We start from the raw sequence: 13,807 nt of genomic DNA, 5'->3' as shown, positions 1-13,807 counted from the left end.
GTCAAAAATTTAAATTTACTGTTCAAATTTTAACGTTTTTAATCTACATTTCACCCTTAGCTCACATACAGTTTGGGAAAGGAGTAGAGGAGTTGGTCACCGTCAGTTCAAACAATGCATCACCTTGTTTAGGGGAGAAATTAACCTAATTTGAATGGTCAAGTAGTAAAAATAAAACAAAGACATTCTGTCTATTCAATGCAAAACTCCTCAGCAAAACTGGCATCGAGGAATATCTTGAAGGGACTCAACATATGAGCATAAGTATTGCTTACTTAAAGACTGTGCATCAACATCCATTTTGAAGACCTTAAAAAAGATGGATCTAGCTCTCTTCTGGATCCGTGTTGAAGAGAAGTGGACTTATGGTCTAAGGAGGAGACACACAGGGGCATAAATCCTACGCGACGATGTTGGAGCCAGTTTATGATCCCCGACCGGGACGAGTGCTGACTTCTACGTGAGGCTTTTATTTCACTGCATTCGCCGGGGAACAGTCTAAGCCCTACGTGTCCAGGTGACGCGGGGAGCAGCGTCTGGACGACCGACCGACCAGCTGGGCCGGGCCGGGGGACAGCGAGCGCGTCCCTGCTTATGCCCGCCCGGACACAAAGCGCCGTCCTCGGCCTGCCGCCCAGTCCGCCCGCGGCTCGTGTTGCCCGCCGCCCAAAGAAGGGAGCCTAGTGCCCCTCCGGTGGACACCGGTGAGCGGGGACGAAAGGCCGCGAAGCTCTGGACGGCGGCGACCCGTCGGGGCCAGGCGGGGTACCCACAGCAGCCCGCAGTCGCCCGCGAGACCCGGCGGCGGCGGCTCTGGAGGCGGTGCGCGCGGGATCCCTCCGCCGCCCGCGGGTCCTTCCGCGCCAAGTAGTGCGCGGGCGGCTGCTTCCGCAAACGCGGGCCCGGCCAGGACGCGTCCACGGCCCCCTCGGTCGGGCGCCGTGAGGGCGGCGGGGCTGAGGCGTGAGGGGTGAGCGGGGCGGGGTTCTCAACTCGGCGCGCCCGCTCAGGAGACACACGTTTCCAACTGAGGAGCCGCGGCGGTGGGCCCGGTTCGTCAGGGAGCGACCGTGCGGACAGGCTCCTGCGAGCGGCGGGAGGCCGTGGATCCGGGGAGGCAGGTGTCCCGGCCGGCCACCCCGCCCCCACCGCCGGCCGGAAGAGGAAGCAGCCAGGCCGGGCCCCGCGGGGCCACCCGCCGGGCCTCGCGGGGCTGGGGGAGGGTGCCCTGGCTCCGGGAGGCGCGTGACCTAGTTCGTCCCCAAGTGGATTTGACAGGTTGTCAGCCCGTCTCCCCGCCTCCACCGCCTTCCGGGTCCCTCTCCCTCCCTTCCCCCAGCGCCGGCGCTGGGCCGGGCGGCCGACAGCGCGTTGCGGCTCAGCCGCCCATTGGTCCTCTCGCCTCCACCCCGCGAGCGCCCCGCCTTCGCCCCTGGCTCGGATTCCCATTCGCCCGGGGCCCCGCCCCCGCCCCTACTCCCTTCCCATTGGCCCTCGAGCGGCCCCGGCGCCCCGCCCCCACGCCGAGTCGTTCTCCCATTGGCTCCACGCCCGTGGCCCTGCCCCGTTCCGCCCCGGTTCGCCCTTCATTGGCCTCGCGCCCGCCGCCCCGCCCCCTCTGCGGCGGCCTTAACCCCTACCACTCCACTCTCGGGGAGCCGAGCCCGGGAAGGTGTCTCAGCTCTCGGCTCCTGCGGGCGTACTCAGTCACCAGCGTCCCTCCCGCCCCCTTTCCGCCCCTGTCTCTCGCCTCTTCTCCTCTCCCAATATCTAACATCTCCACTATGTCTTTCTCCCCGCCTCGCTTCCGTCGTCCGGGAGCCCGAGCCGGGAGCACCCCGCCCTCCTGCCCCGCCTACCCCGGGTCTCCGCGTCCAGCGCTGCCCGCGCGCTCGCCTCCTGCCCCTTTCCTCCTTTGCGTCACTTCGCATTTTCCCTTTCTTTCCTGAAATCTCTTGCTCACTCCAGGTTTCCTCCCGGGGTCCAGGAAGACCATCAAGTCTTCACCGCGCCCCCTTTCTCGGCCCTATGCTTCCATTCCCTCGTCCCCTCCCTGGCTTCACTGCCCTCCCACCACCCTGCCTTCCCCTGAACTCAACGTAAAGGGGAGAGGCAGAGATAAACAGAAATATCAGCGTTGAGATGGTTATTGCTTTGTGTCTTTGAAACGGAAAATGAACTGAAACGCCCAGATCCACCCAGCCCTGGGATCGAGATTGAGTTCTTAAAGGACCATGTGAGACTAGAATGACAAACTTGATTAGCAGCAACATAACCAGTTATCTTTCCTTGAGGAATCTACTCTTAATATCTGTTGTTTTAGCAGTACGGTTATCTGACAGTTTAAGGAGTGTGTGTGTGTGTTTAATTTGTGCCAGTTTTGTTAAGTGTCTGCGTTTGTCTGTAAGAATGAATTGTCTGAAAGAGCTGAGGGTTGGAGCAAATCCCCACACAAGTCTTTTCCTTTCCTGCAGGAGAGCCCTTGATGATTCAAATGAGGACACTCCGGTAGCTTTCCCAAGCTTATGAAAGAGGGCGGTTGATATCGAACTTAAACCCAGGTCAGACTCCAGCGCTGCATGGAGAGATTCCATCAGACTTGTGCGGCTAACCCCCGTTCCACCTGTCACAGAGGGTCTTTACAAATCTGCAGTGGCCTCCAAAGTTCTGCCTTAGAGGATCCTGGCTGCCTCTCCTGCCTCTGGTTACTGCACCCCAAGAACAGTGACTTCTTGCCACAGGGCCTTTGCACTTGCTGCTGTTTCCTCGCGTCACCCTGGGAGGTACTTCTCACCCTGTATGTAGCGTGATCAGTTACTGCCATATCACCCTGTTCCTTCCTTCATAGTATGAGCATGGTCTGGAATCATCTTGTTTATTTTCCTGTCTGGCCCCCTGGACACAGGTGCCTTTTTGGTGTTTTTCCAGAGCTGTATCTCCAGGGCACAAAGTAGGCACTTGTAAATCCTTGATGAATAAACACGAATGGAACATTAGCTGTGGTCAGGTGAACTAACCAAACTGTCCTTCTCATCTGGTTCCACCAGAGCTGAATAGACACACCTGTGAGTAAGTGAGCTGGAAAATGGCTCTTCTGTTGGCCACTATTCTGTCTGTCTTTGTGTGCTTTATTTCTGGCTGTTCTCTGACAAGGAGAGTGAGAGACAAGGCCTGTGGCCCCCAGGCCACCCGCTTGCCCCCCTCTTCTCCAGCTGTCACACCGTGTGCTCGCTGCCTGCTCTCACCCTGACCCCAGGTGGGTGGATACTTGGCTGGCAGCGCTTTCCTCCTCCAGGGCAGTCTCAGAGGCGCTTTGCTTGGCCGAAGGGAAGGAGTCAGTGTTGCCATGAGGCTCTGCTGGGCAGCTGGGGCCCTGTCCTGGGTTCAACCTTAAGCAGGAAAGCAAAATAGGAATCCGCCCCTTCTAGTTTCCCCTTCCTTGGTCTCCCTCAGACGTACTGCTGGGGTTCCGCTCAGCAGTGAGCTCTCTGGACCCCTGCACAGGGTTGCATCCTCTACCTGCTTAGGCCCAGAGAACCCCGGGTAGGTTGCTGGAAAGATGAAATCTAGTCCTAAGCACCCCAAACAGGCAGTGTGAGTCTGGGCAAGTTTAGTAACTCCCTGGTTCTCGGTGTCCTCATTGTTCTTTGCCTCTGTTGTTTGCTCATAGTTTTAGAGATACAGACGTCTCATAGAAACTGTCAGCCCAAAGGGCAGTCCCGCGGCTTCCCCTCGGGGCACAAAGAGGCTGCTGGTGCCATAAGGCCAGTAGTTCCTAATTTAGGTTCAGTAGGGGACAGTGCACTTCCCAGCCTGCATTCCAGGCCAGAATCCTCCAGTTCACTCTGCTTGGACCCCCTGGCCCAGGCCTTCAACCGGTGACTGGCCAGGAGAATGGAAAGCCTTGATCAGGTTAAACTAACCAGCCAACCAGAGCATATCCTTAAAGCAAGGGTGGGGTCACTTCCTGATAAGTGAGTGTAGAACTGAAGTCTACATACTTTTAGATACTGGGGTGCTGATAGGCGTCTGCAGTACTCCTGTGAGCAATTAGCTCAGGGCCAGGCAAACAGGGCCAGCTAAGAAATGGTAGCCACTGCAGTTGTCAGCAAAGACAAGGCTGTGTGGGAGAAAATTCATCTTCATCTCAGATCACTAATCCACTAGCCACTAGCTCTGTGACTTCAGACAAATGACGGAAATCGTACCATTTTACAAGTAGAAGAAGACTTAAGATATCATAGGGTTCAAGCCTTCACTGGGCAGACTTGGAAACTGACCCCCACCCCACCCCCACCCCGAAGATTAGTTTGGGTCTCAGTTTCTGCGTCTATGAAGTAGGTCTGATCATATTGGTTCTGGCTACTCTCACAGTGTCTATGTGGATCAGGTGAGGTAATGTTTTTTTAAAGGATTCAGTGTTAGTCGCTCAGCTGTGTCCAGCTCTTTGCGACCCCACAGACTGTAGCCCACCAGGCTCCTCTGTCCATGGAGTTCTCCAGGCAAGAATACTGGAGTGGGCTGCCATTTCCTTCTCCAATAAAGGGCTCAGGAAAGAAACAAAAATGCTGTTTTTATGCAAGACATTTTATTATTAATGTAGTAATAATGCGTTAGTAAGAGAAGAAAGGGATAGTATATTCAAAAGATAAGCTTACTTGCCTCAAAGAGATGAATATTGATACTTACAAATGAGGAAGGGGTGTGTCTGGTTAGGTGAAGTGGGGGAGGTGTGGGGTGTGGACTGCTGCTCCCTTAGGGAGTGGTGTAGGGAGTGGCTGTGAGGGTGGGGAGGGCTGGTGAGGTATTTGGTTATAAACTGAAGTTATCTCTCCTTGAGTGATTTTTGAGAAGAGGAAGGTCATTCACTCAGGAGAACACATCTAGATTTCAAGGTAATCTTACATTTCTTACAGAGGACCAGATCAGGTCCTCTGCTAAATTGATGCCAAGACAGGATTTTCATGCAAGAGACTGATAGGAGGAAATAGCCACAAGGGAAGGAAGGGGAGAGAGTTGGAGGGGGCAGAGATCTGACCCCTGGGATGGGAGGCGGAACCTGTCGAGTAGATCGGCAGGTCTCTGCTTGCAGGGCGGCTTTGAGAGGGCTTTGAGACTGGCCAGAGTGCCAGTCCCTCTGAGGAGCCAGCTTCCCTTTGAGGAGCGTGCTGGTGGATTCCAAGGAAGGTGAGGAGGCATTCAGTTCCTCTGCCTGTAGCAGGGGATGGGAGTTGGGTGTTTACACAGCCCCATACCATCCAGGAGGTTTCAAAACAGCTTCTTCATTCACTCGCTCCATAGGCTGATCATCTACCCAGTGTCATGAGTCAGTGGCTGTAGCAAGAGATGCATGTGACTCTTGTCTTTTCTAGTTATCTTCCGTCTACTTTCTAATATCTCTAAAGGACAAGTTTGCCTGATTGAGATTCCTTGCCTGTTGGCCAAGTTAATTCCTGGTATCTGGGTAGTTCCTAACACTGAGTTGGCACGGAATACATGTTCAAGTTGCGATACTGAATCCAAATGTCCCCCAATCTTACTTGAAATATAAATGGCTACATTTACTTCTAGAACTCTCCACAGTTTACTATGAAGAATGAAGAAAATTTTGGACTCTCAGCACTTCTAGAAACCCATTATTTCGTTAAGTTCAAAATAAGAGAGTTTAGTAGAAGAAAAACTTTATGAAAACAAAATGCTGAAGAGAGTGGAAGAAAGAAGAGAAATTTAAGAAAAAACAATTTTTTTTTGGCCACTTGGTTTGTGGGATCTTAGTTTCCAGACCAAGGATAGAACCCAGGCCCTTAACAGTGAAAGTACAGAGTCCTAACCACTGAACCACCGGCGAACTTCCAAAGGAGGAGAAATGTAATTTATGAGAAGGAAATCCAGATCTTGGGGAGAAAATAGAGAATCATGTTTCTAAAACTGCCAGAGGAAAAAAAAAACAAAAAACTCACCCAAGATGGAAAAGAATAAGGTTGAGCAGGCATTTCAAGAAGCCAGAGACAACAAGCAAAGAATATTAATTACTTGTTGTAATGAGAGCCCATTAAACTGATGGAGAAGTAGAAACCATGGGCAAAAAGAAATGAAGAATTGGTTGCTTAGGGGTTTGAAATAAACCAAGTGAAAAGACAACACAGAAAATAAAATGTCGGCGGGAGGAGAAAAGCAATTATATCTAATGAATTTGTAATATAATAGAAAATGGAGTAAAATGAAACAATATTTTCTCTGAATAAATGTTGTATTACTATTTCTATATTTCAAATCATTGATGATATTCTCATTCTCTCCTGCTTAGTGCCTATCATCGTATAGGGCAAAATAAGCATTTGCACAGAAATAGGAAAGTATCATTTCGAACTGTGACATTAACACCTCAGTCTCTATGGATGGACCTCTGTGATGTGATGCTGAACATCTGAATACAGACTAAATTTCAAAGAAAAGCTCACACAACTCAAAAGCAAAAAACAAACAATGTAATTTAAAAATGGACAGAAAATCTGAACATTTTTTTCCAAGAAGACATAAAAACGCCAACATTTGAGTACATGAAAAGGTGTTCAACACCACTAATCATCAGAGAAATGTAAATCAGAATGGGGAGGGGAGGGATAAATTGGGAGACTGGGACTGACATATACTCACTGTTATATATAAAATAGATAAGTCACTGCTCATTCACTGCTGTGTATACAGTAGATATCTGATAAGCACCTATTGTATAGCATAGGGAACCTTACTAAATATAATGGCCTATATGGGAAAATAATGTTAAAATCGATAAATGTATATATATAACTGATACACTTTGCTGTACACCTAAAACTAACACAACATTGTAAATCAGCTCTACTCCAATAAAAATTTAAAAGAGAAAATCATAATGGGCTATCACCTCCCACCTGTCTATTATCAAAGAGACAGGGACTTCTCTGGTGGTCCAGGGGCTAAGACTGCTTGCTCTCAGTTCAGAGGGCCCAGGCTCGATTCCTGTTCTGGGAATTAGATCCCACATGTTGCAACTAAGAGTTCACATGCTGCAACTAAAGATCCAGCATGTCACAATGAAGATCGAAGGTCCTGTGAGCCGCAGCTAAGACCCCATGCAGCAAATAAATAGATAGCAAAAGAAACAAAAGACAATGATAAGTGTTGGTGAGGATGTGGAGAAAAGTGACTTATACTCCTCTGGTAGGATGTAAATTTGTGCAGCCACTATGGAAAATAGTATGGAGATTTCTCAAAAACTTAAAAATAGAACTGCTGTATAATCTAGCAGTTCTACTTCAGGGTATTTATTGGGGAAGAACAGTTTTAATCACTATCTCGAAAACATACCTGTACCCATATGATCATTGCGGCATTATTTCTAATAGCCAAGCTGTGGAAACAGCCTAAGAGTCCAACAGTAGATGAATGGATAAAGAAGAAGTGGTATAGATACACGGTGGACTATTAATCATGCATAAAATGGAAGGAAATTCTACCATTTGCAACAACATGGATGGACCTTGAGGGCATTATACTAAGTGATAGAAGCCAGAGAAGGACAAATACTATATGACCCACTTATATGAGGAACAACAACAGCAAAGAAACGAAAACTAGCTCAAATACCGAGAACAAATTATCGATTGCCAAATGTGGAGACACTGGGGGTACATGTGGAGAGTGGGCAAAATGGGTGAAAGAGGTCAAAAGGACAGACTTCCAGTTATCAGACACGTGAGTCCTGGGGTGTAATAACATGGTGACTCTAGTTAATATTGTATATTTGAAATTTACCAAGAGAATAGATTGTAAGCGTTCTTATCACACACACACACACCCCCCCACACACACACAAATCGGGGACTTCCCTGGTGGTCCAGTGGTTAATATGCCTACAGCTCTTGGGCTTGGATCGAGTTTGCTGCAACATGATGAAACGCACCGAGGACGTCAGAATCATGGGTAAATACAGGACCAATCCCGGTGCCTCCCTCAGGAAAATGGTGAGGAAAATTGAACTCAGCCAGCACGCCAACTACACCTGCTCTTTCTGTGGGAAAACCAAGATGACGAGATGCGCTGGGGTCACTTGGCTCTGTGGTTCCCGCATGAGAGCAGTAGCTGGTGGCGCTGGACCCACAGCACCACCTCTGCTATCACAGGCGAGTCAGCCGTCAGAAGACTGGAGGAACTGAAGGGCCGGCGGGAGTGTCACCATTTGATCATGTTGCTGCTGCTACTGCTAAGTCGCTTCAGTCGTGTCTGACCCTGTGCGACCCCATAGACGGCAGCCCACCAGGCTCCCCCGTCCCTGGGATTCTCCAGGCAACAGCAGTGGAGTAGGGTGCCATTGCCTTCTCCCGATCATGTTGCTAGCCTGTAATAAGTGGGTTAATTTATATAACAACAACAGAAAAGAAGATGCCTGCCAATGTAGGGCCCTTGGGTTCGATCCCTGGTTGGCGAACTAAGGTCCCACATACTGCAGGGCAACTAAACCTGTGTAGCAAAAATCCCATGGGCCGCAACTAAGTCCCGATGCAGCCAAATAAATAAACACATTTTTCTTAAAAAAAAAAAAAAAAAAACACAACACTTGTAACTACGTGTGGTGATACATGTTAGCTAATCGTTGGTGATTGTTTCATGATATATACCTGTGTCAAATCATTCTGCCATATAGCTAAAACTAATATGTCAATTATATCTCAAGCGAGACTAAATTTCAGTAACATCTTGGTATATTTTGAAATGTTTTCTATTTAAGTTTCAGAAATTATAGGAAGTGCAGATTTTTCTCAGGTTAAAATCTAATGTAGGAAAAACATTCAGGTCTTTTTGTAAACTGTTTTTCACATGAGACAATATTGCAATGGATTATTACAACTTCTGTAAACAAATTGCATTAATAAAATTGAGGGAGAAGGAGGTTTTCAATCAAAGTGAATGTAGGAATGAAACGTGAAGCGTGTAGTATTTGACATCTACACAGGCAAGACCTCTCCTCGATGCTGGGGGTGGGGGCGGGGGTGCTCGGCCAGAGCTTGGGGTGCTTCCCTGGAGGGCAAGCTCAGGCACGCGGCCACAGTGGGGGTCTCTGCAGTGCTAGTTTCTGGAGTCAGGGAGCACCAGAGACAATACACAGGGGTAAAGATGTTTTTAAAATGTGTAATGATCTGGATATGAAAACGTTTTCCGTTGCGCGTTCAGTGAAGTTCAGAGAGGCGCTTGCCGGAATCCACCTCTCCTTTCTGATGCATTCATCGAGTTAGAAGAAAACTTGTGGAGATAGCCATGATTTTGTTTTTCACCTGTGTGATGAATAAAACGGCATCTCAAATCTGTGCTTTGATACAGAAAGACTGCCACTGTAGTCTCTCTTACTTAGCTTCATAGTAACCAAAGGCAAACTCTGCTAGAGTGTCTGAATTCTCATTCGGTCTTTCCATGTGTAGAAAGTTTGAATTTCCAAGCCCCAAGCTCAATGTGTTGAAAAGGTTTCTATAATTAAATGATCTTAAAATTTCTTTTTCCAGTTCCCTTTCTCCCTGATGGTAGAATATTTCGTTTAGTTAATTCCAGATAAATTTAGTCCCTTCACAGTTTTTCTTGATCAGTCTTCAATTTTTTTTAATTGTAGTTGATTTACAGTATTGTGTTAATTTCTGCTGTACAGCAAAGTGATTCAGTTATACATATGTATATTCTTTTTTAGAATGATTTATCACAGGATATCGAATATGGTTTCCTGGGCTATACAGTAGGGCCTTGTTGTTTATCCATTCTGTATATAATAGTTTGCATCTGCTAATCCCAAACTCCCAGTCTATCCTTCTCCCACCCCACCACCCCACCACCCCACCCCACTTGGCAACCACAAGTCTGGTCTCTGTGTCTGTGAGGCTACTTCTGTTTCTATATATACATAGAGAAATATATATATACATAATTGTGTGTATGTCTGTGTGTGTGTGTATCTGTCTGTCTAGGGGAAAGGAGATGGTAATGTTACAGTATGGTTTCTCCCCAAGCAAATTATCGAAAAAATCACTTGTGTATCCAAGTTAGGGCATTTAAAAGATACTAAGTTACATTATTTGACTTACATATGTCTTGGATCTATAACTAAAACGTTCTCTGTGAGCAGGAGCCATCTTTATTTTGCAAAATGAATATGGCTTTTTGCCTAATTTAGAAAACACTAATTGTACATTTCCCAAGGGCCATTTTGAGACACACTTTCTTCATAATCATAGGGGTTATGTCTATGAAAACAACACAACAGAGAAATTTGATTGGGGCAATAAAATAATGAATAAGAGAATGGGTTTTCCACTTCTATTTATTTTGTAACTTTGCCCAATCACTTAATTTCTCTGAAGTTCAATTGTGTCTCCGGCAGCTGAGCGATAACAAGCTTCTTTCTCCTAGGTTTGTTTTGATGATTAAATAAAATGAGTACAAAGTACTTTTGAACTGGTTTATAAAGTTAACTATCTCTGTCATAATCACTATGATTATGGAATTTGAGACTCTGAGAACAATATGGAACCTGAGGGCAGGGGAGAAACATGAGAGCATTTAGTTATATTTGCTAAGATTTAATATTGAGGACAAAACAAGGACAGACCCACCCACGGAGGATGTTGTATAGATCTGAAGTTTCTAACAGCGAGTCTAGTTCTGTACCTTTTCATCCACCATCCATTGTTCACTAACAGATTCTCAGGATTTCGCTTCCGGGTTTCAGAGAATCTTTGCCTTCTGTAAGACAGCTGTTTCTGGAGTTTGGTTCTCTCTCCAAATGCTTAAGCTTTTTTGTTTTGATTCTAAGAGACTGCAGCCTCCCATCACCTCACTTCTACCCCGACATGCTGCTCTCTTCCCAGAGGCAGAGAAACTCAGATGGCTAAGTGGGAAAGGCTTTGGGTAACATGCTCTGGCTCTACTCAAACCCCTCTTTATTGCCCAGGTCACCAGCTTCCCTGGTGGCTCAGACAATCCCTGGGTTGGGAAGATCCCCTGGAGGAGGGCATGACAACCCACTCCAGTATTCTTCCCTGGAGAATCCCATGGACAGAGGAGCCTGGTGGGCTAGAGTCCATGGGGATGCAAAGAGTTGGACACGACTGAGCAACTCAGCACAGCACACCACCTTGTCATAATCACAGCCTGGCCAGAACACCCTGGTGCCAGGTGCTCCCCACCACTCGTCTCCTCCTCCAGAGCTGTGTGTGGTTGTAAGGAGTGTGTTCTTATCTTTTGTTATACATGCTGAGGATGTATATTGCCTCCCACCTCATTTTCTTCTATTGATTTTTTTGCCTTATTTTACTCTTCTTCCCTTTTTACAAGTAATCACAACAGAAATGAGTGGCCACTCCTTTAAGCTGAAACTGATGTTCTCAGATTGTCAGTGACATCTGGATAGAAATTCACATATATTTGAATTCATGCAGGAATACTCAAAATAGTTGAGAAGAGATACCTGCACTATTTTTTTTTTTTTTACATTCCCCAAATCCAGTTACTCAATTTAAAAATCTTTAATGGGATTGAATCTTGCTTTTCTTGGAGGGAAGGTACAGAACCTGATGGAGAGAAACAGGAAATGAAAAAAGCCAAGAATCGGAAAGGAAGTAAATCAAGAAGGACAACTCTGCTTATGATTCTTTATATGTTGTTTTTAACTAAAGAAATGGACTCAAATAGCACCAAACTTGGAGGCAACACAAGGCAAGCATTCATTTTTGGGGGTGGCAGCGCCCTTCTTAGCGACCCCACTTTATTGAGGATGTTGCCACTTATTTTTTCCAAGGGCTCCCTTTTTCTTACAGGGGACGGGCGTGCCTCTTCTTGGGTTCAGGAATCGCGTCCTGCGGAGATTCGGGACTTTTCTTGGCCACGACAACATCATCAACCGTCAGAAGCTGCTGAACCACGTCGGCCACGGCTCGAAGTCCTTCGGCTTTGGCTATGAGGGTGTCCCACACTTCTTCCTGGGCCACGTTTATTATCCCCTCGACCCCCACTCCTATGAGGAAGTTTCCAGCCTGGTGAGCTCCGTTCATTTCTGCCATCACGTCGGGGACGGTTAAGCCCGCGTTCTCTGCCAAGGTTTCGGGAAGAGACTGCAGGGCCTGGGCGAACGCCAGGAAGGTGGGGCCGTTGGGCCCTTCCAGTTTGGTTCCTTTCTCCGAGAGCATCTTCGCCAGGGCCATCTCTGTGGCCCCAGCTCCGGGGAGCAGTCTGGGGTCCTGGCACAGCTGGAAGTAGGCGTCAATGCCGCTGTAGGCGGCCTGCACGGCCCCCCGCAGCCCATGGGCGGTGGCCCCCCTGAGGACCAAGGTGAGGGCAGGGGTGCCTGGACTCTCCCACTCAAACACCACGGCCAAAGCTTCTCCCAGCTCCTGCCCGTACACCCTCTGACACTTCCCTGGCTCCAGCGGAGGAAGGAGGTAAGGCGTCAGAGGGGTGTGCAGCACCTCGCTCAGATAAACCATCTCCCGCCGGGACGCGACCTGGATCACCATGAGGCCGTACTTGTCCGCGTGCGTGAGGGTCTTCTCGTCGATGTCCCCCGAGACCACCACCACGTTAGCCGCAGCGGCCAGCTGGGCCACCTGCTTTTCTATCAGACTCTCGCTGCCTTTCCGGAACCGGATCAGGTCCTCGGGGCTGGAGAGCCGGGGGGTGGCCGGCGCAAGGGAGCGGGCCGGCCCGAAGTCGCAGGCCAAAAGGGCCACGCGGGCGCCGCTCAGCACCATGGTCACCTGGCCGCAGGGCTTGCCGGGCAGGGCCAGACCAGGCAGCAGGCACGAGTCCTCCTGCCGCGCGCCCGGCAGCGCGCACACGCCCACGCGCTCCGGCCGGAAGCCGCCGTCCAGCTCCCGCGTGGCCCAGCACGCATGCGCTACCAGCCCGGCCAGGTGGTCGGTGCGCCAGAGCGCGTGCGTGTTCATGACCGAGCGCAGCGCCCAGACCGGGTCCTCCAGAGGCCCCAGCGCGCGGACGGCCAGCGACGGCAGCAGGGCCAGCGTCTCCGCGGCCACCGCCGCGTAGGCCTCGCGGAGCTGGGCGCGTGGCAGGCCGGCCCGCAGCAGGCGCTCGGCCTGCGCCAGCAGCGCCTGGGCCAGGAGGACCACAAAGGCCGCGCCGTCGCCGCTCTGCTCCGCCTGGCTCTGCGCCGCCTCCCGTAGCAGCCGGGCGGCCGGGTGCTCCAGCTCCAGCGCCCGCAGGATGGCCGCGGCGTGCCCTGTGAGCACAGTGTCGCCTTTGGCGGTGACCAGGAGCTTCTGCCGCCCCTGGGGCCCGTAGCAGGGCCTCAGGACTCGGGCCAAGGTGTGCGCCGCGGCCAGGCTGCTCAGCAGGTGCTTCTCCTCGGCCGGCAGCCGCTGGGGCAGCTCTGGTGCAGCTGGAGGCGCTCTGCGGTCCATGGCATGCGCGGCGGCTCTACGGGCCGCACACACGCGCTACAACAGCCGCGAGGCGCCCAGGGAGACTATCTTTGAAGCCTCTCGAGGGGTCAGTGGGAAATGCAGTCTCTAGAGAAGCAGGCACAAGGGTGATCTGCTGAGACCTCAGCCCTAAAACCACCGCCCGCCCCCCCGAGTTATCTGCAAAGGGACGAGCCCTCAGGGCCTCCCGGGCTTGTGTGCCGAAACAGATTTTATCTCGATTAAGTCACAGAGTGGCACTTGGAACCAGGCAGGGAATGAGGTCACAGAAGGACGGACCATGAGTTGGGAGGCTCTGGGGCAGGCGGCCGTCAGGCCTGTTGTCCAGCAGAGAAAGGATACCGGTG

At 50.0% G+C, this 13,807-nt stretch overlaps 1 protein-coding gene and 1 pseudogene across 1 annotated transcript; one reads left to right on the top strand and one right to left on the bottom strand.

The window, feature by feature from the left end:
• Positions 1-7,931: 7,931 nt before the first annotated feature.
• LOC136170387 (large ribosomal subunit protein eL43-like) lies at positions 7,932-8,269 on the top strand (annotated as a pseudogene).
• A 3,565-nt stretch (positions 8,270-11,834) lies between these two features.
• CCT8L2 (chaperonin containing TCP1 subunit 8 like 2) lies at positions 11,835-13,439 on the bottom strand. Its single transcript, XM_065938533.1, has one exon. The coding sequence runs from the start codon at positions 13,437-13,439 to the stop codon at positions 11,835-11,837; it is 1,605 nt and encodes a 534-aa protein (XP_065794605.1).
• Positions 13,440-13,807: the final 368 nt, after the last annotated feature.

This window comes from Muntiacus reevesi, chromosome 6, assembly GCF_963930625.1.
Source record: "Muntiacus reevesi chromosome 6, mMunRee1.1, whole genome shotgun sequence".
Lineage (NCBI taxonomy): Eukaryota > Metazoa > Chordata > Mammalia > Artiodactyla > Cervidae > Muntiacus > Muntiacus reevesi.
This window is presented reverse-complemented; position numbering and strand designations above follow the sequence as displayed.